Raw genomic sequence first — 26,517 nt, 5'->3', positions numbered from 1 at the left:
TTACCTATTCTAGTGACGGTGTTACCTTTTTTGAAAAATATGTATAAAATTATATCAAAAAACGAAAAAAAACCGAAAAAATGCGGTTTTTTACTTTTAAAGGTACGTTTCACCAATTTTAAAAATCTAAAAAAATTCAGGGTGAAAGACTGTGCAAAAATACACATTATAATTGATTTTCGTAAAAACGAGTGTCTTAGTTTTTTTTCAGAGTTATTTAAAAGTTTTAAATTGTTCTAAAAATTCGAATTTATCGCCAAAAAATTAAAAAAAAACTTTTTCATATAGATCTTTTTGAAACTTAAACTTTTTTAAATAAAGTTTTTAGCTAGCTCTTGACGCGGCTGAGATAAAAAATAAAAACATAAAAAGCCTAATTAGGCTCTAGGGGGTCACGTGACCACCTAGGGGGCTAAAAATTTCAGAAAGTGAGTTCCTCTATATGTGCTAAAAAGTGACCTATATGGAATTTAAATTGAGTTGGGGGCACTTTTCACCATCTTACCCGGCTAGGCCCTTTAATTATTACTTTAAAACAGTTCCATCTAAATCAGTTTCGTCTAATAACATTAGATTTGAATTAAACAGTTTAGCTGAATCATAAATTCTAAGTATTCAAGTTATAGGTAGCACTGTTCAGGTGAGATAATAATTCAAAAACCGAGTGGATTAGTGTTATGATTATTGTTATATTATTATTATTTTATATTTATATGTGCTTAAACATTTTCTATTGGTCGTCTGTTTCTTTTAAGTGGCCAATATGTTCAATCTCAAATTAATCCCTTAATTTGTAATCTCACATTATTCTTAACTTTTATAGTTTCACCGTGTATAATTAAAACATTGGGAAAATATATCGAGTAATATTTTAATTATTAGAGTCCAGTGAACCTTTTGCAACCTAAATAAATTGCCAAATCGTGGTATTTCCAATAACTGTACTTCCTAGTACATGTTGCAATAGTTTCCTCAATAAACTGTAGTTGTAAGCTTTCGAAAGATTGCAAAGTTCGTTGCTGTTGTCATGCAACGTATTGATGAATTGTATATTTTGACGAGATTATAAATTAGCCAAAGGGACTATTTTGGGTCGCAGTCTATAATAAAAAGTTACCTGAACAACATCTATAGTGTTAATACTCAGTATAAATAAAATCATATTTTTACTCCACACTTGAACATTTATTTACCATCGTCGATCGAGAAGAAGCGGACAAAGGGGCATTATAAAACAATTTAATCCTGATATTTACATCGAATTGTCCAATGATTTTTAGAATCTTGCCAGTTAGAGGGTTAAGGCTGTTCATGTCAATTATTCGCCCAGTTGTCATATCGAAGTAAAACATGGACTCTATATCAGCAGGAAATAAATTTAATAAACTGCTGGTATTTGAAAAGACGGTTCTCAGAATAATATTTGGCACTCAAAGAGATGAAATGATATAGGTCTGGACCCCCGTATGAAAAAAAAAGTTGATTAATAGCAAGCTGAAAATTTGTTAATAGCTTAAGAGTGTCTAGTCGGACAAACTTTGATATATGGGAACACTGGAACAGGGGAAGTTTTAATTGTGGAACAGGTTAAAAATTTGGAACGGTCAGACCACGAAAACGGCACATGTATTTTGTCCGATAGAACAGACTTAAACTCTCCGAACAGAGATTAAACTCTCATGCAAAAAGCAAACTGCTACTTATCACCAAATGGGCGTTTTAATGAGTGGAACATGTAGAATATGTCAAATGACAGGAATTATGATAGGTGATAAATAGCAGTCTGATTTTTGCATGAGAGTGTAATCTCTGTTCGGAGAGTTTAAGGGCCGGTTGTTCGAACGCTAATCAACAATGATCACTATCAAATATTTAATTACTGTCACCAACTGTCAATGTCAACTTTTATTAGGTTGCTGAAAGCATAATTAATATAATTCTGAGATTAGTTAATCAATTAACATAACAATTATTAACATAATTGATTAAGTAATTTCATAATTTTAATCAATAATTATGATTTCAGCCACCCAATCAAAGTTGACATTGACAGTTGGTGACAGTAATTCAATATTTGATAATGATCATTGTTGATTAGCGTTCGAACAACCGGCCCTAAGTCTATTCTGTCGGACAAAATAAATGTGCCGTTTTCGTGGTCTGACCGTTCCAAATTTTTAACCTGTTCCACAATTAAAACTGCCCCTGTTCCAGTGTTCCCATATATCAAAGTTTATCCGACTAGACACCCTTAAGCTATTAACAAATTTTCAGCTTGCTATTAATCAACTTTTTTTTTAATAGGAGAAAGCGTCGCAATGCGGAATTGGTGACTGTATGGTACTGAAAACACCGTCAGACATATAAAAGCTAACCAGATAAGATGTGTAGGTCATGTGGAAAAATCAGAGGAAGACAGAGTGTTAAGGACAGTGTTTCAATCCATAGGCTGTACCAGAAAAAGATGGAAAGATGATGTTGAAGCTGATTTATCTAGGATTGGGGTACAATAATGGGAAATGGAGGCACAAAATCATAGAAGATGGAGGGTCATAGTGATAGTGGATGTGGAGAAGACTAAATCAATAAATATTGACCTACAAACTGTATGGATAGACAGTTTGTAAGCAATTATAATGGAAAACTAGGTCTTTAGCGACTAATAAGTATTACTCTACAATACTAAGAATTGAGATTATTACTGGAAGTGAGCAACAGGAAAATTAAGACAATAGATTAATAGAGAAATGTATAATATTCCCCAAACAGTTTTTTAATATTAAAAGGCTATAAGCGTTACAGAAACCGTCACAATAAATACATTAATTTATAATAGAAAAAAATTATGAATTACTTACCAGACTTAAAATTACCAGTACAGATGCTACAGTAGCAAGTATGAACATTATCTCGATTTTTTCTACGTAATCTTTACAGAAAGCTTTGACAGCGCTTTCCCCCGACACTTTCAAATATTCTTGTCGCATATCCGAAGGAAACATGAAATCTAAAAATGATAGTTTTATCAGAAAAATATATGTATTTAAAAAAATCAACAAGTAATTGGACTTCGTAAGTCCTAGGTTTTCACCAAAAGTAATCAAAAGTAGAACTAGAAGTCGATATTTGAACTCTTTGTTTAACTTTGCGTCGATTGATATAGGATTTTACTAATTTTGAGTCATTTTTACTAAACTTTGGGTCATCATTGTTTAAACAGAAATGACTTCAAATATGCTTCAATTGATGTGTTACATGTATTATTTCTGCGATTATAATATGGCACTTCTGGTTAGAACTTTTTAACCGGAAATGATATAAAAACCAAAATTTTACATTTGTTCTCATCTTGCTAAGGCACGTCGAATGATATATCGCTTATGCTATTTCGGTGACTTTAAAACAGTTCATACGGTTGCAACTCTAAAAGCGAAAGTTCGATGTCAAATTTCTCATCTTTAATACCATCCTTGGATTATAAGCTTTCATTCGACACCTCATTTGTTATTATATCTGTATTAATAACGGAGGAGTTGTATTCGCGCACGGACAGTCAGACGGACAGACAATCATGAAACTGGAACTATATATTTGTTCTCGTCTTGCGAAGGCGCGTCGAATAATATATGACTTGTACTATTCCGGTGACTTTAAAACACTACTTCTGGTCGTATCTCTAAAACCGGAAGTCCTGGGTCAAATGTATCACCTTTAGAAGCATCCTTGGATTATAAGCTTTCATTCGACACCTCATTTGTCATTCTACCTGGCATAGTGATGAAGGAGTTATATTTGCGGTCGGACGGACAGACAGCCTAAGTAAAATTTCTCACCTTTAGTACCATTCTTGAATTATAAGCTTTCATTTGACACCTCATTTGTCATTCTACCTGGTATAATGACGGAGGAGTTGTGTTTACGGACAGACAGACAGACAAACGCACGGACGGACGGACAGACAGACGGACGTGGATAATTCAAAGTTTTCACATTTTTTCAAAATTAGTGAAAACAAAATGGAAAAAATATATAAAAAAATTGGATATATTACTTACAAAATTGAGTTAAATCGATGTCATCTTGAAATGAGGCTACTCTTGGATTTTCACACATTTTCCAAAATATAGTGAATATGAACGTTGAAATAACCAAAAAACAGAACATCGCTATCCAAACTATTTGAAGAACATATGTGATGCACATAAACTGAAAAAAAAAATTGACCAACATTAATCTGTGGAAGATATTGACGATAATTATTTTTTGCATTTTTTTCTCACTTTTTATTTGTGTTTAGTATAGGTGTTATGTATTGTTTAATTGCAATTAAATTAATAATTTTGATTTAGCCATGCGGCTCACACTCCCTCTAAGGGGAAAATTGACTCATCCCATATACCTACGGTATCAAAAGGATTGAGCTCTGGTGGGACTCTTTCCATGTTATCGAGCCCTAGGTGACTTGGAATGCAGGTGTATCTCCCAGAAATTTTCGTACGCATCTGGCCGTCGCGAGTAGTACAGCTTTCTGCATGGTTTTGTAAAGATGTTCATTTAGACCCAGCTTTTTGATGTTTTCTATGAGGTTGTTCGGAATTACTCCAGTAGTAGAAAGAACAATAGGTATTGTCTGGGTACCTTCCATTCTCCATTGTCTCCTTATTTGTATTTCGAGATCTCTATACTTGGCGATTTTTTCGTTGTGCTTACCAAGCAGATTATTGTTGTTAGGTATCGCCACATCTATTAATGTTGTTTGCCTAGTAAGATTATTAACTAGTATGAGATCCGGTCTATTATGTGCCACTCGTTGGTCTGTGAGCACAGTCCGATCCCAGTATAGCTTGTAGTTGTCGTTTCTATCAGGGATGTATTGATAATAAGGGAGATGGTCGGTCTGGAGAAGTCCAAGTTTTCTAGCTAGTTCCTGGTGAAGAATTTTTCCTGAGTCATGGCGTTCTTTATACTCAGTTCCGACAAACGCCTGGCAGCCCCCGGTAAGATGTTGGATGGATTCTTGGGCTTGACATCCATATCGGCATTTGTCGTTTTGGACTTGAGGATCTTTGACAATATACTTGAATATAATTAATATGAACGTTGTTAATATTAAAAAAATACAATTTTTCCACAAAGCATTACGTTTTCGTAATGGAAAACCTAAAAACATTATATTTTTTTATTATTAAGGATTTTTTTGTCGAACTGACTTCACTTGTTCAGAAATATCACTGTTATCAGTGGGCTATTGGGACCGTGCAAGTTCGGCAAAGCGACCTCTATTTCTACGCTCTGTACTTTTATTCGCACTTTTAATTATATTGGCCAATTATATTAGTCCTGGTTGCTGGATAATTGTCAAGACCATAGTCCAAAAAAATAATAAGAAGAAAAAAATAAGATGCAGGTTATGTTTAGCAAACGTAAACAATTGTATGTAGTAAATAAAATCCGTTATTAAAATGCAGTATTGCAAGCAAAATACAATTAATTAAATTTACCTTTATATAATAATTGCATATCATATCAATATTGTGGAGCAATATATAATTTTTCTAAGTCATTGACAGAAGGTATGAAATATACGTCAATTTGACAATTTCAATTGACAATATGAATTATTTAAGATAGTTGCAATATTTCTCCGCGACTCGCGCACGGTCGTTTCCCTTTCCAAGTACTTGCACACCGCGAATAGTACAGTACTTTGTTCGGCTAACATACTATAATATATACCATCTCTTTATAGCGTCCTGCCCCTTTCAGTTCCTAGTTTCCATGGTGATCAGTCCAATCTCCTGGTCGTAGATCTCTATCAGACAATGCTTTTTGGATTCCACTTATCCAGGTAGTTTTCAGTCTTCCCCTTTTTCCTTCTTTCCAGGGGTTCCATTACATTATCAGCTTTGGGAGTCAATGTTCCTCTATTCTTTGTATTTGGCCATACCAACAAAGTTGTTTTTCCTGGATTTGTTCTATTATGTTTGATTTCCTATTCATAATATCTCATATTCATTCATTCTTTATATGTGAGACTCTAGAGGTGCAGGTTGATCACCAGAAGTCCATTTCTAATGCGAGCCACTTCTGTTCTGTTCGCTTATTCAGTTGCCAGGTTTCACATCCATACAGTACCACTATTTTAAAGATGCTATTATATAGCTGTGTTTTCTTTTCTTTTAATATGGTTTTTGTCCAAAGTAATGAGTTCAAAACCCCTATTACTTTCTTTCCTTTCATAATTCATTCCTCTATTTCGAATTCTGTTCTAAGTTATACTAACATACTATATTTATGATAAAATAAAAAACTATACTCACTATTGCGCATGTCATTCTCCCACTAACTCTCCAACCCCATCCTCTATAAACTTTGTGCCTTGTTGCACCAGTTGCCAAAAATCCTACAGTCAAAATCATTAATCCGAGTCCTCCCATACAGGCTCCAATTAAAACAAAAGTCATCTTAACAGTGTCCACCCTTAAAATAATATCAAAATTTATTTTGTAATCAAAATCATAGGTTTACAAGATAATAAAAAAATATGTAAGAAAATTTACAGAATGAAAATTGGTCTTTTTTCAATCTGAACATACGGAAATAATAATATTTATTCATCCTTTAAGACATACAATGTATAGGGCATGTCATTAGTTTTACAAACAAACAAACAATAAAATAAAATTAATACATTTATAAATTTTATAAACACTTTAAGGAATATAGAATTGATAACATTTAGGTAATATTTCTGTCCGAAACAAACTCTTCCACAGTATAACATTTGGTAAGCAATAAGCTTTTAATGGATTTCTTAAATAAATATTTATTCATTGTTCTATATTTTTTTGGTAAAACGTTAAACAATCTAATGCTCATATACTTTACTGACATTTCAAATTTACTCGATCTATGACCAGGTACCCTCAGCAAGTCGCCACCTCGTGTCGAATAATTGTGGAAACTAGAATTTCTGTCATACATATGAATATTATTAACAGCATATAGTAACATTCTGAAGATATAAATGCATGGAAAACTTAAAATATTATTCTTAATAAATATGGGCTTACAGCTCTCAAGAGGTCTAAACCCTTTTTCCAAACATTTTTCGTATTATACGTTTTTGTGTTATAAATATTCTGTCACTGTTGACTGCATTCCCCCATAAAACTATGTTGTAACAAAGTCTACTGTAAACAAGGCTATAGTATACATTTAACAGCGCAGAGATGGGCATAATATTTTTAATACGGGATAATGCATAGTACGACTTATTAAGGGACTTACTGAGCATGTCTATGTGAACTGACCATTTTAATTTTGAGTCGAGATGGATACCTAAAAATTTTGTATGATTTGAGGAATCCAGTAGTACATTGTTAAAACTTAGATGTAGTACAGGATTTACAGAATTTAAGTTATTAAAATATATTACTTTTGTTTTGTCTACATTTAAAATTAGGTTATTAGATCGACACCAGTCATTAAACCGAGCTAAAAAAACTATTGCAAGTAGATGCCAATTTCTCATAGGTCTGTGCTGAGACCACAATAGAAGTATCATCTACAAATAACGTCAGGTCCAAAATATCAAACTGGTTAGATGCATCGTTAATAAACAACAAAAAAATCAGGGGTCCTAATACAGAGCCCTGTGGAACTCCCAGATTAATAAAACGTTCCTCCGAAATAGCTTCATTGATTTTAACAGAAATTATCCTATCTGATAAATAATTGATTAGCCAATCTAAAAATATGCCTCTAAAACCAATATTATACAGTTTATTGCTAACAAAACGACTATCAAGACAATCAAAGGCACGGGTTAGATCAAAAAAGAGACCTGCCACATATTCACCTGCATCCAAAGATCTGTAGACCCTTTCACAAAATCTGCAGGCAGCAGACTGAGTGGATCTACCGGTACGGAAGCCATGTTGACAATCACTTACAATTTTAAATCTACCCAAAAACTCAGACATACGGTTATACACAATTCTCTCAAATACTTTGGAAAGTACACACAATAAGGAAATAGGTCTATAATTTGAAATGTCTTCCGGATCGTCTTTCCGAATCAAGTCCAGTGCTTTTTTTATTTTTTAAATTATTGATCACATTCATTACCTCGTTACCAACAACAGGTCTAAAGAAGAAACTGTTTTTAAGAATAGTAGAAGATGTGCAACTATTAGATCGAGAATTCCCAAAATGATTTGACAGTTTCTCTTCGGTTACTGTAGCAAAATAATCACAAAAAACTTCAGACAACTGCTTAGAATCAGTACAACTTTCACCATCTATATTTAATGCTATGTTTTTTTTGGATAGATTTCCTGCCAGTTTCCTTGTTAACAAGATTACATACAGTTTTATTTTTATTACTTAAATTATTTATCAATTGATCATGGAATTTTAATTTAGATTTTTGTAATAGTTCCGCGTGGTCTTTGTTAATTTTGTTATAATTTGCAAGAGAATTGGCATCTTTTAGTTCTTTATTAAGCCAGTAAGCATTTTTTAAATGAACACTAGACTGCTTAACTTCCGGAGTAATCCATTTTTTGTTGCAAGTCTGCTTACTGATATTATACCGTTTTACTAGACAGCAATAATCTAATACATATATTAAACTACTTATAAAATTTTCAACGGATTTATCAACATTATCGGTTAAATAAATATCGTCAAAGTCAGTTACAGATAGCACAGAAGAAATTTGTTTAAGGTTGTTGTCAGACAAGTCTCTAAAATATTTATAATTAGGCTGGTCATTGGATTTAGTACAGCTACTATTAATGTCTACTACAAATTCCAAACTGATTGCTCTATGGTCACTTAAATGCGCTTCAAAAACATTAGAATTGCATTGAAGTATATTAGCTGTATTGGTTATAATATAGTCAATCTTACTGATAGAAGTTTGGTTCAAACAATTTGTCGCTACCCTTGTGGGAACCATAGAGGTTATGCTAAGATTGTAGCTCATTAGAACATCGTTAAAAAGAATTTTAAATAAACTATTTTCTAAATAATCAATGTTTAAGTCACCACAAATAAAAATATCGTCAACATACCTATTACAGAGTTCAATCGTATAGGAAAACTGCTTCAAAAACAAATAAAAGTCTCCACTGGGAGGCCTGTAGATACTGATGACTGCAACTTTTCTTTCACAAAACATTATTTTTACCGCACTGCACTCATAATGCATCTCCACAGCAAACTGGCACACATTGATGATCCGATATTCATACCCACATTTCACATACAGAACTGATCCGCCATGCTCATGGATAGGTCGACAATAACTGGTTACAAGATCGTAACCCGGAGTTACCATTAGAGATATTTCATCCTGCTTACACCAGTGCTCCGCAATACTGACGACAATGGGATTTTCTTGGTCAAGCAGAATTTCCAACCTCTCAAGTTTGTTTCTAATAGACGCTGTATTTAACTGTATAATTTTAAAAATTGCCGTATGTTTTGTTTCATTGTCGATAGATACTTCTACTCGATTTGCTCTTTCTTTTTCCTCAATTGAAAAAAATTTCGTATACAGGCTTTGTTTGGCCAAATCGAGGCATCCAACGCCTTATTGTAGTTTGCTTTCGAGATTTCCACTTTGAAAGAAGAATATATATCAGGACGACGAGATGGAAGAGCTGAGCAGCTGGCTTCTGGCAGGTTTTTTGATAAAAATGATTGAAGGTCTTCTGCAGATGTTTGCGGTTTCAGATTAAATACGTGTAAAGCAACTGTTTGATGGACTCCTTCTACATTAGAATTTCCAGAATAGTTACCCACTAATAAGTTTTTTTTGGGTGTTCTTTTTTTGTAAGTCACTTTCTGCCAATCCGTAGGAATGTTACTGCTTATTTGCATGTTGGCATCTCCAGTCTTTTCGGTTCGACTAGATGCAGGTATTATATTTTGCGCTCGGTTTATGGCTTCGCTGACATCTTTAGCGCTAATTGAATTGTTTTCCTTATATTTCTCCTGGCCTATTGTTGACTCTGGTGAATTGAAGACTTGTTTATTGTTATCAGCTTTGTGTTTAGATTTTTTAAATAAAGAATAGTCAGTTTTTTCCGGAACTTGTTTTGTTTCTAATTGTTTTAATGAGTCAATTTGGGTATTTAATAAGAATATTTTTTCCTTTAGTTCTGATATTAAGAGATCTTTTTGTTTGATAATATATTTAAAGATGTGTATATCTACCTTATTTTCTGTCGACGCAGCTAAGTTTTCGATGGCATCGAAAAATTTGTCATCACAGTCGCCGTTTGTTTTATCTTCGGTTTTTTCACAACATTTAGTAAAAACTTTGTCAAAAATTTGTAACTCCAGTTTTTTGGCACAACTGGGATGATAACAGCTATCACATATTATACACTTTACCGGTGAAACAACTTTAGATTTACATTTTCTGCAAACTATATTACTACTGATATCGGCAGTGTTATTTGAACGTGCTTCTCCTGCCATGGCTACTGACTGACTGATAAAACCAAAATACTCGTAATAAGTAAACAACAGAATATAAAACCATCTATCTATGTAAATAATACCAAACTTGAGCAAGTTGGTCAAATTGTTTACCTTAGATATTAGTTAAATCGTAACGCAGAGAGACACAGTCTAATTAGATCCAGAATAGACCACGCCAGAGCCGCTTTTACAATTTTACAAGGATGTCCAAGGTATTATGTAACAGAGACCTAAAATTGGCATTGAGGATCTGCCTACTTTGCTGCTACTTGTTCTTGGTCTTACTTTATAGTAGGTCAAACCGGCAAACAGTGTCCATGATTTTTTATGTGATTTTTAACAATTGCTCTTCTATGAAGGATTTATAATAGGACGAAGCTCTGATGATGGCACGTAATGTGTTGAAAGTACTTAGCTGATTATTAAAAATTTTTTACACACTTTCAATTTCTTTGAGAACAGACACCTGTTTTAAACCGGGAGATATTAACAGAACTTCAACCACGATTTTCTAAGTCCTGCCCTTTGCAATACTGGAAGGTTAGAAAAGGTACTTACAATTTATGGAAAAATCCACGGGTTTCCTGTGACATTTTCCTGTGAAAATTAGATTTTCCATGAGGAAAAAAATGGGGAGTTGCGATGAATTTCTGAGTCCTGCCATATCAATAGAATGACAGGATACTATCAATTTTATGAAGAAAATTTTTTGGGCAGGAGGGTTGCAAAAGGACTAAGGGAGTATATGGATATACGAACATGTAATGAAAATAATGAAATTTTCATAATTTTCTGAGTCCTGTCAACTTAATAAATTAAACATAATTATTTGAAAATTATCGAAAAAAATGTTGGCATGACGTCTCCTAATGTTTAACTGCACCTTGGAAAATTCTGTGGAAAATTTTCACCCTGGTTCCGTGATTTTCTGAGTCATAAAATTAATTTTATTATAAAATAAATAATTTAAGTAGACATTATTTAAAATGGCAGGATGTTTAGTTACACCTTTTTTACTATACATAGTTAAAAAATGTGTAAGAAAATTCGTGGAAAGTTACACGATTTTCTGAGTCATGCCATTTTGGACATATCTCAAGAATGTTAATATAAAGCTATTTACAAAGAGGCAGGATGGTTGTGTAGTTATTTCGTATAAAAAATAAAATTTTAAGTCAGTAAAATTATTGCAGGTTGTTATACAAACATATTCATATCACCACAATTTTCTGAGTCATGCCATGTCAAGTATGTTTAAGAAAACACTAATCTAAAACCGTTTATATCGTGGCAGGATAACCGCAAAGATATTTAATACATAAAAATTAATTTTTATATCGTTAAAAGAATCGTACGATATTAAATATTATTTTCCTGAGTAATGTCTCGGATTTTTGCACACCTTTCAAATCTAATACCAAACTGTAACATATTTATTTTAAGCGATTAGATCATATTTGTATCTAAGTAAACGTAATAAAAGTAATAGGAAGAAAATCAATAATTTTACAATTAATTGGTTATAGTAGGGATTGTACCTATTATACAGGGTGTCCAGAAACTCTTCTAAATTGAAGCCCGGAGATTCCTCAGATAATTTTAAGAAAATGTAACTCAATTCACCTCGTCCGAAAACGCTTCCTATCTTCCAGAGATAAATAGATTCCATCATTTGTCAATTTTTAGTACCGGTCATAGGCGTCCGTTTAGGGTAGGGAAACGGATATTTTATCGCATAACTTTTCTGTGTTTAACTTTTAAGCATTTTTGACACTGGAATATTAAACTATGGGGTATACTTGTACTAAAAGGTACTCTTGCTTTAAGTCAGTAGGATATGCCGTGTTCTAGAAAAATCGATTTGAAAAATTTTTCGGTTTTTGAATTTGAAAAAAAAATAATAAAAAAACTATTCAGAAAAACGAAAACTGGTACGTTTATTTCTCTTCCAGAGATGAATATTTTATCAATTGTGAATTTCTAGTATCCGTCATAGGCGTCCGTCTTGGGTAGATCAACGAAATCTCATAACTTGCTTTAATTTTTAAGCATTTTTGACAGTAGAGTATTAAATTATAAGGTATTCTAGTACGAAAAGTTACTCTTGCTTTAAGTCGGTAAATCCACCGTTTTTTTTATTTTTTTTTTCAAATTTTTCTTAAATTCAAAATACGAAAAATTTTGAAATTGATTTTTCTAAAAAAACGGTGCATCCTACCGACTTTAAGCAAGAGTACGGTTTAGTACTAGAATACCTCATAATTTAATAATATAGTGTCAAAAATGCTTAAAAGTTAAAGACAAAAAAGTTATGCGATAAAATAACCGTTGTCCTACCCAAAACGGACTCCTATGACCGGTACTAGAGATTCGCAATTGATGGAATCGATTTATCTCTGGAAGATAAAAAGGCGGACCAGTTTTTGTTTATCAAAATGGAAGCGTTCTGGAGATAAAAAAAATCTAATTACAAGGCGCCATCTTCACAGAGTTCTAGCTCCCCTAGGAAACATTTTTGGATTATGTGAATTGTGTTAAATTGTCTTAAAATTATCTTAGGAATCTTAAAATTATATACAGGGTGTTCCATTAAAAAAACATAAGTTTGTGTTACCCTGTCAATACGGGTAGCCCTGTATATTAGAAAATATGTTTAAATTATGATCCTCTCTTTGCCCCACGTTTTACCTAAATAACTTTTTTTCGTATCTCTTACGACAAACGAGTGATTGGACTTTGTCACACTAATGCCCCACCCTGTATACGAAATAACTATAAAACCATCCTGCCTCTTTGTAAATAGACTTAAATTAAGATTCTTGAAACATATGCAAAATGGCATGACTCAGAACATCGTGGAATTTTTCACGAATTTTCTTACAAATCTAGGACTCCTGCCGTCTTACAAGAACCGTTTAACCTTCCTGCCGAGTACCGAAAAAGTATTGATTGCATTTGAGTATTATAACTTTTTAAAGGCAGGACTCAGAAAATCACGGAATCAGGGTAAAAATTTTGCGCATAATTTTCCAAGGGACAAGTATACTTAAACAGTAGGAGACGTCATGCCAACATTTTTTTTTGATCATTTTGAAATATGTAAATATGTTTAATTTATTTAGTTGGCAGGACCCAGAAAATCATGAAAATTTCATTATTTTCCTTACATGTTTGTATACATATATACTCCGTTAGCCCGTTTGCAACCCTCCTGCCCAAAAAATTGTCTTCATAAAATCCATAGTATCCTGTCATTCTACGGATATGGCAAGACTCAGAAATTCATCGCAAAATCCTATTTTTATTTTTTGGGAAAATCTAATTTTTACAGGAAAATGTCACAGGAAATTTGTGGATATTTCCACAAATTGTAAGTACCTCGTCTACCCTTCCACTATTGCAAAAGGCAGGACTTAAAAAATCGTGGCTGAACTTCTGTATAATATCTCCCGGTCTATTTGCCGGTTTGACCTACTTAGAAGTGTGTACAAGTCATACAGTCTTTTTCAATTTTCAATTTACTTTATAGTGTTGAGTCTTCGACTGTGGATAAAATTGATCTAAATCACCTTGAGACTTTCGAAATGTGGTGCTATAGAAGAATCTTAAAAGTTACTTGGGTGGAGAAGATTCGAAATTCAACAATACTCGAATGTGTCTGCAAGACTACTGAGATTATAAAAAGCATCAAAAAGAGGTCTCAAATATAGGCTGCTACAAAATATTATAAAAGGGAAAATTCCTGGAAAACACAGTCCAGGACAAAGAAGGACATCATGGTTGAAGAACTTGCAAGATTGGTATGGTATTAATACAAGCATGATTTATAATGACAGCAGATAAAATTAAGATAGCTATGATGGTAACCAGCATTCTGAAAGGACATGGTACACTTCGCGTCAAAAAAAACTGGTACAACTCTTATAACCGAAAATCGTGTTTTTCAAGTTGTGTAAGTTGATCTTGTCACAAGTGTCATTCTAATTTCTAGGGCAACGTTACCAGTTCAACGAAAATATTATATTAAACTAGGTAAAAACGGGGCTGAGCGACAGACCGCATTTTTTAATATACTAAAAACTAAAACAATGGTAATTTTCCGTCATCTCAATTAAGTATCCATACATTGATTCGTGTTTTATTATAATTTATGAAAATATTTCAATTCAATTCATTAAATTATTATGTTTAATGTCAAATCGAGAGGTGTGATTGGTTTCTCGTAAATTGTAGGACAAAACTGCATTAAGTTGTGTAGAATAAATAAAACACACTGGAAAAATTAAAAATTAAATTTGAAATTAATACAAATTGAATAACTTTTAACAGTGAACAAGTTTGGAATTTAAATATATGTATTACAATTCGAAATATACATTTTAAACGTTATTTTTTGTATTTAGATTTAGTGCAATTCCGTTATCTGTGATGGCAACAACGAAGTGATTCACGAACGATAATTGTCAGTCTGAACACAGGTTTACATTGGGAAAAAAAGTGTACCAGTTTTATATGACGCGAAGTGTACATGAAGAAGATCCTCAATAATCATATAATGATATCTAACATGATACTCTAATAAATAAAGTCCAAATAATATGAACCATAACAATTAAGTATTTACATGCACTATTTACAGTATTTTATATATTTCGGGGGATCCTATATAATTAACTAGTTACTAAAAAAACAAATATTTACCAAAAAAGTTGCAGGTTAAAAACTTCAGTATACATCAATACCGTAAGTGTAGCACCTCTGTACATAGTACCACAAAATATAACCACCCCCAAAGCACACATTATTGTTGCAATCAAGGTGGCATAAGGTATCCTGGTGAGGCATTTTTCAAAACAACCTGAAACAGATTAACAAGTTTAATATGAAATTGGTGGAAAACAATATTAAATGTACAGTGGCTCACAACGTAAATGATGCAGCAGCTACTCAATGAAACTAGCTTGTGTCAGTGGCTCGATATTTATTAGAAAAAAATTACATCCTGAAATTAAATTAGGTACTGTAAGTCTTTTAAAATAGCATAAGCTATTTTTTGGATTTCAAATATACCAGAGTTAAATAACAATACCTAAATATTTAATTATTTTATGTAGGATTTTGATGTCACAGCTAAAATGATGCAAACTTTAAAATAAGATCATTCATCAAGAAAACAAACTGGAAGCATTGAAAAGTGGTTGCTAATATTTTGTATGTCCTCCTTCATTATCAATTTTAGCCTGTAGTTGTCTAGGGATTTATTTAACCTACTTTCTAGTGTACTCTGGGGAAATTGTATTCCAAGCTTTTACTTTCAGTTCATTTCTATTTGATATGGTGGCAATATTTACTTTATTTTTTAATATCAACCACAAATTTTCAATAACATTCAAATCTGTCGACTGGCCTAGTGTTTTAATGACATTTCAGCAATTATAAAGCCACCAAGTATGAACCCGATATGACATGTGTTTTGCATCGTTTTCCTGATAAAACTGGTAATTGTTATTGATACCTAAATTTTTACCACTAGCGGAGAGACGCTACCTTAACATATACAAATACATTTATTGGTTGATATTACATTCAATAAAATACATGTTACTTATTCCTGTAGACAACACACACCCTAAATCATCACAACCTCCACGATGCTTTACTGTAGTATTCCATCAGACAAATAAGGTCATTTTGGTTTCATCAGCACATATTTCTGAATTCCAAATATTCATATTTTTGTTAATATGCAATATGCTCCCTGGCGAACACCAATCTGATATGCCTATTTTTATTGACTAATAAAAGGTTTATTTCTAGCAGATTGATTATGTAGATTATTACTTTGTAATATCTGTCTAGCTGTTACTCTTTCTTTTTCCAAACTGTCTCCCACTTTATCTAGCAATCTTGGTGCACTTTTTTTAGGATTAATTGCTATTTCTCTGATAATGCATCTTTCCTCACGTTCAATAAAAATATTATTTGCAGCATTACTTTCACTCCATTTTCTTCTTCTTCTTCATGTACTGTGCTATATTATCAAGTGTTGGCTATAATAATTTTGTTTATGGCAGCTCAGAAAACCCTATTTTCATTTCAGTAAAATAACATTCAATAATGTGATGAACTGTTGATGAACATTTATTTACCATTTTGGATCTGTCTCTTTGGCTATATCTATTTCCATAGTGAGTAATAAATAATTAAATTTCTTTCACTAATAGTAGTTCAGCAACAAATTCTTAAACAATTTTGTTATATCTGTTGATTAACTGTGAAATACTGTGAAATTTCGAATTAAACATAAAAATAACTGCAATGTGAATTTAATGGAAAGCCTACTCTACAAATTTCTAATTGATAAGTTGTATAATGCTTCATCTTATCTACATCATTTTAGCTGTAACATCAAACCATGGTCGATGAGAAACGCTGTCGTCGGTTGTATGCCACCTAAACTTTATACAGACAGGATTTCTCTCACCGGCCATGGTTTGGTCTGGGACCTGGACTATTTTTGAAGACATAGGGTTTGTTCCAGCATGACTGAGAACCGTCCATGTAACGATCACCGTCCTGCTCAGTACCATGGAACATATTATTTCATTCCCATGAAACATTAATTATATAGTAACGTGATTGTTACATGACGGTTCCAGTCATGTTGGAACAAACCTATAGTAATTTAATTTCAGTATGTATGGTACATTTAGCAGTAAATGGTTGACTTCAATGGTCAATACTTGTACTGGTACTTCAGTAGTATAAAAGGCCCGGTTTCAGGTAAAATTTAAATATGTTTGAATGTTTGTTAACTACAATTAAAATAACTAGCAATTAAAATAGATTTAATTTATTTTAAAACTTATTTGAAAACATTAATTTCGGGTATATAAGGCAAAGCAAAATATTTTACATCTGTTTTTTTATTTTTGTTGTCATAATTATTGTAAATTTTGTGGATTCTTTGCTTTATTATAGAATACCGTCTAGTCAGTGTTAATTGTCAAAAAACCAACTCTGTCTACCTCGGTTGCTTATCGTCCGGGTGGGTCTTAACAATGGGCCAGGTCAGATAAATTTAATAATATTTACGACCGCACTAATTGCAGTCACCCATTTACTGCTAAACAAACCATACTTAATTTTTTTCAAATAAATATTGAGCCACTGACACAAGATAGTTTTATTGAGCAACTGTATCATTTAAGCTGGGAGCCACTGTATATATTTTGATTATTATAAGAAAGCAGGAAGGAGACAATAATAATTCCAGATTTTCAACAATATTAATCACACATTGACATATTTACAATCTTACTTCTGAAGTTATCTTCATCCACATCTGATTCAAGAATTGACTGGACAGAATATACACTAACTTTTGATGCTGATATTTCTCTATCTAAATTAGTTTCTAATAATCCTCTTTGTTGCATTTCAAAATTCTGGTTATATTGCCTTTGTCTAGCCATTGCAACTATTGGGTTATGATATTCAATTCATGACTAATAGTTGGATTAATGAGAGTGATACATATTAAATCTTATCTTATTAATAACATACAGGTAGGTGATAAGATAAAGGTTACAACAAATTCAATTTTTCTTAGTAAACATTATTCAGTTGCCAAAATACTTACCCATTTTGAATCAGTCCTTGCTTATTTTGTCGTTTTAAGTTATAACACTTTCTTGTATTTAAAAAATTGTTACAATATCTTGGAATTCACATAATGAATGACTAATCAATCGACAAAATTTTCTAAATAATTAAGACAAACCACAAATAACATAATGAATGAGCAAAAGAAGAGTGGTAGGGTATTCAACTTTGCGTAACAACAAAGTTTCTGTTATCTGTTACAAAGATTGCAAGAACAACTATCAACTATCAGTTGCACCACTATATCTTTCTCTGTTACTATCGCATTAAAGAAGAGAAAAGGTTTGATAACGGAAGAATATTTTTGCTCTGTTAAAGATGGGACGTAACAACTTAGAAAAGGGAAAGTTTTCATTGTCGTCTCATAAGGAATTTGAGAAGGATTTATGAGTAATATTTCATTTGAGATGATTCAATTTTTTAATATATATCTAATTTAAAATTATGTAAAATGTGTTAAACAAAAAAAATACGATTAAATTGTACTGAACAATAAAATAGAGTACATGTTATATTCAATTAAAATAATATTCTTTTCCTATCGTAAATATAAATGAGAAATGCAGTTTAATTATATTTTGAAATAGTTTATATTTGTATTGTTGCGGATTTCTTCAAATTAAATCAGTAACAGTATTGAATTTTGACAATTATTATAGTCCAAGAGGCAGCGTTGAAAAATCTCTTTGAATTTACTAAAGCTAGATTTTTCACAGTTGATTACTGTGATTGTGTAGAGTGTAGATAAACATATACTGCGGTCGGTCAAGCAAAACGTAGAACAGTTTCCCTACGTGAGAGGGTATCAAAGTTGCTTTCCTGCGAAGGTAATTAAATCCATTTACTAAGGTTGAAAATCGGTACACACATTCTAAATTAAATATAAATAAAAGTTATTATAGTCGGTCAGCCAGCTGTATGACGGGACAGAGCCGGTCCGTCGGCCCCAGTGAATGTACAGGATCATTCATTATATTTTGACCCCCTTGTAAAGTGCTTTATTTACAGAATTAAAAAAAGATGTAAAATACAAAAGATATTGGATTTTTAAATTATGATTTTTTGACATATATATCGTACTAGTGACGTCATCCATTTGGGCGTGATGACGTAATCGACTATTTTTTAAATGGGAATAGGTGTCGAGTACTAGCTCATTTGAAAGGTTATTTCCCTATTCAGTAATATAAACATTAACATGATTAATTATACAGGGTGTAAAAAAAAATTTAATTAAATTAATTGTTTAATTAATAATTAAAAATTTTTTTTTTGGACACCCTGTATAAATAATGATCTTAATGTTTATAGTACTGTATAGAGAATTGAATAACCTTTCAAATGAGCTAGCACACGACCCCTATTCCCATTTAAAAAAATAGTCGATTACGTCATCACGCCCAGATGGATGACGTCACTAGTACGATATATATGTCAAAAAATCATAATTAAAAAATCGAATAACTTTTGTACTTTACATTTTTTTCTAATTCTGTAAATAAAGCAGTTTACAAGGGGGTCAAAATATAGTAAATAACTCTGTATATTCATTGGGGCCGACCGACCGGCTCTGTCCCGTCATACAGCTGACCGACTATAATGACTTCTATTTATATTCAATTTAGAATGTGTGTACTGATTTTCAGCCTTAGTAAATGGATTTAATTACCTTCGTAGGAAAGCAACTTTGATACCCTCTCAGTAACCCTGTTCTACGTTTCGCTTGACCGACCGCAGTATGTTTCTCTACACAATCACAGTAATCAACTGTGAAAAATTTAGCTTTAGTAAATTCAAAGAGATTTTTCAGCGCTGCCTCTCCGTCTATTATGAAGCACTTATTTAAAGAGTTTAAATTAACTGCAATATAGTTTCAACGTTATTCATTGTAAATGAATATTTAAGTTTGAATATTTAAATATAATATGATATTATTGATTTAACTTATGCAACAAAAAATACATTTCAAAAAGTATTAAATAAAGTGAATTTTGGGTCATGGCCGTCTATATTTGAACCATTTGAACTACCGTCGTATTAGATGTGGCGACACTGTCAAGCTGTCAAATAGAAGGCCAATTTATAGACAAATGGACCGTGTGACGTCAAACGTCAAAAAGGTTTCCAAACAAAGTAAAAGTTTGACGTCTGTGAATTGTTTATACCATAGAGTTATATATTAGCATAGAGAGAGTGTCATTCAGAGAGAGCTGACGACACCATCTTTTTTATTTGGATTAGTGCTGTTTCACTCTTACGCATAGTAAAGCTGCTATAGTTGTCCTTCCCTTCCGTGACTATACTCATACTGAATGTCATCACAGATTCTCGATACAATGTGTTAGAAAGAGATGCCTCAAACCAGTCCATGAGATCTTGTCGTCAGGAAGCGCGGAAAGTAGGCTCACTCTATGTTAATATATACCTCTATGGTTTATACACGTGATTTGTGTAATCGTTTTTAATTTTATTTTATTTTAACAATCATCTGCTATCTGCACATTTTTTCTAAAGACACAATCCTTGTTACTTGTTAGTCATATCAATCACATTGCTTTTATTTGACATTTATTCGACGTCACGGTCCACAATTTCAAAAATATTTTTCTTTTTTTGTGCACTTTGTTTTAATGTAACTTCAGTTCACTAGATAATAACACTTAAAATAAAATTGTCACTCAAACTACAAAAGTCCACTATTAAATAACTTTGGTCATTGGTCTTGTTATTGTTGTCCGCTATTTATAATTAATTACCTCCTCTTCGTGGGTCTTTTCGTATTATCACCATCTTCTTGCTTTGGTAAATATTTTGAAAGTTCTGGAAATATTTTTGGAACAGCACTTTCTCTAAGAGAAATTATTTTTCTTGTAAATGTTTTTAATAAAAATGCATACAAATATTTATGTATAGTATTTTTACTACAAAAGCGATATTACGTAGGTCAAAATTTTTGACGTAAGAGAACTGTCAAAACATTAGAATGTGACTTTTCATTATTGCCATGTTTATTATAAATAAACGTCAAAATTTTTGATGTAAGAGAACTGTCAAAACATTAGAATGTGACTTTTCATTATTGCCATGTTTATTATAAACATGGCAATAATGAAAAGTCACATTTTAATGTTTTGACAGTTCTCTTACGTCAAAAATTTTGACCTACGTAATATCGCTTTTGTAGTAAAAATACTATATGTAAACACACACATACAAATTTTATAGGACCTCTAAGCACGTTGCCAAATTTCAATGTTCTGGGCGTGTGTTACGTGGTTGGGTAAATGTGGGGAGAGATTAAGGGCCGGTACTTTATGTCTCCGTTAACAGCCGGTTAGTTAACCGAGGTTTAATCGGGACATAAATATATGCAAAACATAGACATAAACGCAATTATACTTATTATTATATTCATAAATAATTATAATAATAATTATAATTGCTTTTATTACAACGCAAGAGGCCCTATGGGGTACTTTTCTGTCCCGATTAAACCCCGGTTAGCTAACCGAGGTTTAACCGGGACATAAAGTACCGGCCCTAAATATCCAGCACGCAACCGCGCTGTTGCCAGATTTACATCTTTTCTTTTAGCGGGAATTTTAAAATTTCTAATGCGAGTTGGTTTAAAATTTGATAGTTGTGTTTTCTCGAATCCGAATCTTAACCTTACTTTTGTGATTATTTATTTACAAATATGTAAATAAATTCAAACAAGTATTGTATGTACCTACTGTGCTATAATTTAAAACTCTTAATTATGTTAGTCTTTAAAAAAAATTAAGCTCAAAAAATACACTTGTTTACAGTGCAAATGATTTTTTTAATGGAAATAGGGATTTAGGATTTCATTTGCAGGAAAAACATGGGCAACCTACCCAGTTGGTAAAATTGCAATTCAGAAACTCTTTAGGCAAGTATGGGTAACTTCCGCATTATTATTTATTTTTTAAGTATTAAGGTTGATGTTGATATCAAAAAGTTAGATTTCAAAGGTAGTTTTATGTAGGTAGATACTAGATAGAGGCCATTCCACGAACATACGTCTGTTCCAGACCATCACGACAACGAATATTTTAGTGTGCAACATAAGAAGTACTAAACTAAATTGCAAATTCCATTCTTGTTTATTGGAATAATTTTTAGAGCCATTTACCTTCATACTTCTTATGTTGCACATTAAAATATTCGTTGTTGCGATGGTCTGGAACAGACGTATATTTGTGGAATGGCGCATACAAGTAAGCTATGAGTAGTATAACTTCCCATGTAGTCACCTGTTATGTTTTTGTAGATTTTACTGTCTGGATGGCACAGGAAGAGACACAAAATAATATTCAGTACTGCAGTCACAGGAGTACATAGTAGAGATATAAGAAAACAGCTGTTCAACATCACCTGACATCGTTTAGTTTTTAGAAAATGAAAAGTCTTTAGGTTGAATGCGATCTGCAGTATCTTGCATTGCTATATAATGAATGTGTTTATATATGCTATTTTTTATTGAATAATCTATACAGGAACAACTAAATGAATGTATACATATATTGCAGACATTGCATTTAGTTTTTTAGAGCAGCAAGTATTTTTGTGTTTGAACAAGGTATTCAGTTTTTTTTCTTTTAGTATAAACACATTATTATCTTGTAAAATAGCAAGCTAATACAGCTCGGTATCTAGATGTTATGGAGCATTCAACAGGTTTACCTTTTTTAAGCTTTATAACCCTTTCAACAGTTTTATTCCTTAAAAACAATAACAACTGATTTTCAATGGCCATATTATTGGTATTTTAATTCCATAACCCTTCCTATAACAATAGGTGCATTGTTGGAAGTTATTACAGTATTACAATACTTACCAAAATTGTATGTATCTGCATCATTTAGAATTTTACCCAAACACCTATTAATACTCATATCTAAATCTAACATGTATTGCAGCTCTTTCAATGTCTTGTATACATAGGATTTTTTCAGAATCAGATATTTCATTAAGATTTACTTGCCATGCCCTGTCTATGTACCAGGGACATAACAGTCTATTAGGAACAGAACCCATTACATTCAGGCATTGTAAAAAGTGTTAGTTATGTCTGATATGAAAACATTTGACTATATAATACCAGCACACTCATGTATTTTTTCAAAAAAAGTTGGTAAATAAAAGTATCTTTTGTATTTGAACATAAGAAAGCAATGGGAAATCCATACTATCATAAGTTCAATGTCATAAGAAATGAGCCCATGAGTTTCATCAATTGCGATAAGCGATTTACCAAACTTAATTAATATTTCCTTTTGCACAGCATTCATGGAAACACATAAGACAAAAATCATTATTGTTTAATTCGGGAGGATTATCAATAATTGAATCGTTTATTTCAGAAAGGGGTCAAGTCACAAGTATCCACTTTTGAGAAAATCAAGTTTACACACTGTTTACATTCAACAAACAATCACTTTATAAAATAAAAATTCTACCTAGCAACCTGGAGTATTTGTCAAAAAATGTTGTATTTTTTAAAAATGTATCTTGTTAAATTGTTTAAGAAAAAAAATTAATTTTTTGCAATCATTTTGTCAAGATTTGTCACTTGACCTCTTTCTGAAATAAACGATTCAATTAGTATGCCCTGTTGTTTGTAAAATAATATTGGACATAACCCGGTCTGTAAGCATTCACTTACCCACAAATGAACACTGGTTGCGTCATCTTTGTGCCTACATCCATCTTTCAAATCAACGTCATAGGAGTGTTTAATGATCGTGTTATCTTTTCTTGTAAGTAAATCAACTCTCAATAATATTTAAAAAATGGATTAGTGGTAACATTTTTGTTTTAAATTATATTGTGTATATGTAAATATTTTACTTACATTTTTGAATATGCCCATAATGTGTTTTAAAATATTTTACTTGTATGTATTGTAATATTCCTGCACAACAATCAGTTTAAATATTTTTAGATATATTAGTATGTATTTGATTAGTACACGAAATGCAGAGATGTTCTCTCTTCTATCTTAAGAGCTGATTTAATCTCTACTTGTATCTGTAAAGTTTATCATTTTTCCCATAGACAATTTTAACACTTCCGGTTCCTCAGTGTCTATATCCAAACCTGTTATGATGACATAATCATATTTCTCTCCTCTTTCTCTAGGTAATCTAGTCTAGTAATTAATTCTCGAACTGTCTTGTTTGTATTAAATATCTTAATTATGTACTTATTTTATTTTTATAATGTAAATTAATAAATCAACCATATGCGGCACAGGATACAAATGTTTTCGGAAATATATTTATAAGAATTTAATTACTTCTTTTGTATACGACATATCGATACATTTTTGGCAAAGTAGCGTAAGTGACATTTTTGAAAATCATGTTTTTCCATTAAACTAACGCTATTATTGTTCAGAAGGTACTGCCAAAGTGTAGTAAGCCTATACATATATATTATGTTTAAAGTAATTCTAGGCCTACTACACTTTGGCAGTAACTTCTAAACAATAATAGTGTTAGTTTAATGGAAAAACATGTTTTTCCCCAAAAATGTCACTTACGTTACTTTGCCAAAAATGTATCGATATATAATAAGTAAAAACTATTTTTATAGCTAGGAATTACTTTATTGAACAGTCTTAAACCTGTTCATAAATTTTGTTACTATATTTTTAAGTCCGATTATAACAATAATAACTTTTTAGTTTAGATTTAGGTCAAAGTGTGTAATGTCATGTTTTACGTATTTTTTAACCCTAACACATTTGTAGGTAGCAAATCATATTTGTTATTCTTATCTTATTTTAATTATATTCATTTAAGTTTTGATTTAACGAAATAAACCTATCAATCAAAAAACTGTTGTTTAGTTGTGTACACCCAAAAACTAGCTTGATGTAATACAGATGTCAATTGAATATGACGTAAATACATGTCATAAAGATGTCTTTCTATGTTCAAAATGTCATCCTAAAGACGTCATCAGGGCCGTCTTAACCCGGGGGTGCAAGGGGTGCGAAGCACCCGGGCGCCAAGTCCAAGGGGCGCAAGCCGAACTCTTGCTAGGCTCAAACTTGCGCTTCTTGTCCTTCAAAAAACTACAAATAACAAAATTATACAAGTGCACTTTCGGTATTTTTTACAAAAGGCATTAATGCTTACTACACCTACGATATGAAAATGAAATATGAAAGCCATTTACATTAGGAGCAAAGTTCCGATTCTGCTGACAAAAGTATAATTATTTCGGTTTTGCGGAGATATTATGTATGTAAAAGCGCCGCATTACTATGTAGTCGTAATTTTTAAAGGTAGCGGTAGAATCTTTTATGATGGCCGAAGTTAGTCAGTTTTTTTACCGGTTACTGATACTACCGAACAACGATTAGCAAATTATTTGTTAGAATGTTTGAAATTAATGAATATTGATTTAGATAATTTACGACACCAAGGGTATGATAAATATCAGAGGAAAAAATATGGGTCTTCAAAAAAATGTTTAGCCTTAGATTAATCCTTTTGCTCTTATGTTCTTTGTGCAGCTCAAAGTCTTAATTTAGTGCTAAAATTATGCTGTTAAATGCTCATTGGAGATAATTTGTTTTTTCAATTGTTCAAGAAATTTATGTTTTTTTTTCTTCATCAACATTACGGTTGAATGTCATAATGAATAAGATACCCACTTTTACATTAAAAGCGCTTTCAAAGACGCGATGTTGAGAGTAGAATTGACTCATTAAAAATACTTCGTTTTAACATGGGGAAAATTTACGATGTATTATCCTCAATTGTTGACAAGAACAACTACGACAATGACACAAGAAACATCGCAAGCCGATTGATGACAAAATTGAAGAACTTAAAGTTTATCGGCTCTGTCGTGACATGGTACAATATTTTAGCAAAGGTTTAATATTATTATCAACAAAACTTTGCAAACGAGCGATATTATTATTTCCGAAGCTGTCAAGATGCTTGATCAAGTCAATAAAGATTTAGCCAATAACCAGAGGAGGATTTGAAAGTTTGCTGTCCCTGGGCTATCCACAATTTGCCGCCTTCCCCACCGCATTTTTTCCTTTTTTACCAAAATTTGCCGCCCCCTTAATTCTGCCGCCCTGGGTTATAGCCTATTCAGCCCATATGTAAATCTAGCCCTGTCAATAACCACACTGACACTGCGTTTGAGCAGATATTAATTGACTCAGTATCAATAATTGTTAAAGAACTAATAGATTGCGAAACTAAATTTTCTGAAACTGTTCGTCCATGTCCCCGAAAAATACATATCAATCTCAATTACGAGGCTGCAGACGAGCCTCTTTTAGACTCGAAACAAAATTTTAAA

General features: G+C 32.1%; 1 protein-coding gene across 2 annotated transcripts in view; it reads right to left on the bottom strand.

The window, feature by feature from the left end:
- LOC114343502 (proteolipid protein DM beta) overlaps positions 1-18,478 on the bottom strand; it is a 36,141-nt gene extending 17,663 nt beyond the window's left edge. The window contains exons 1-5 of one of the 2 annotated variants that reach the window (XM_028294346.2): positions 18,140-18,478; positions 15,199-15,355; positions 6,321-6,480; positions 4,056-4,206; positions 2,859-3,007 (exon numbers count right to left, since the gene is read on the bottom strand). In XM_028294346.2, the coding sequence (XP_028150147.1) occupies positions 2,859-3,007; positions 4,056-4,206; positions 6,321-6,480; positions 15,199-15,355; positions 18,140-18,143 (621 nt within the window). In that variant the 5' untranslated portion in view covers positions 18,144-18,478. Of the gene's footprint in view, positions 1-2,858; positions 3,008-4,055; positions 4,207-6,320; positions 6,481-15,198; positions 15,356-17,818; positions 18,033-18,139 lie in introns of those variants that run through there. The other variant, XM_028294340.2, reaches the window with a different exon arrangement.
- Positions 18,479-26,517: the final 8,039 nt, after the last annotated feature.

Source organism: Diabrotica virgifera, chromosome 5 (assembly GCF_917563875.1).
Source record: "Diabrotica virgifera virgifera chromosome 5, PGI_DIABVI_V3a".
Taxonomy (NCBI): Eukaryota; Metazoa; Arthropoda; class Insecta; order Coleoptera; family Chrysomelidae; genus Diabrotica; species Diabrotica virgifera.
This window is presented reverse-complemented; position numbering and strand designations above follow the sequence as displayed.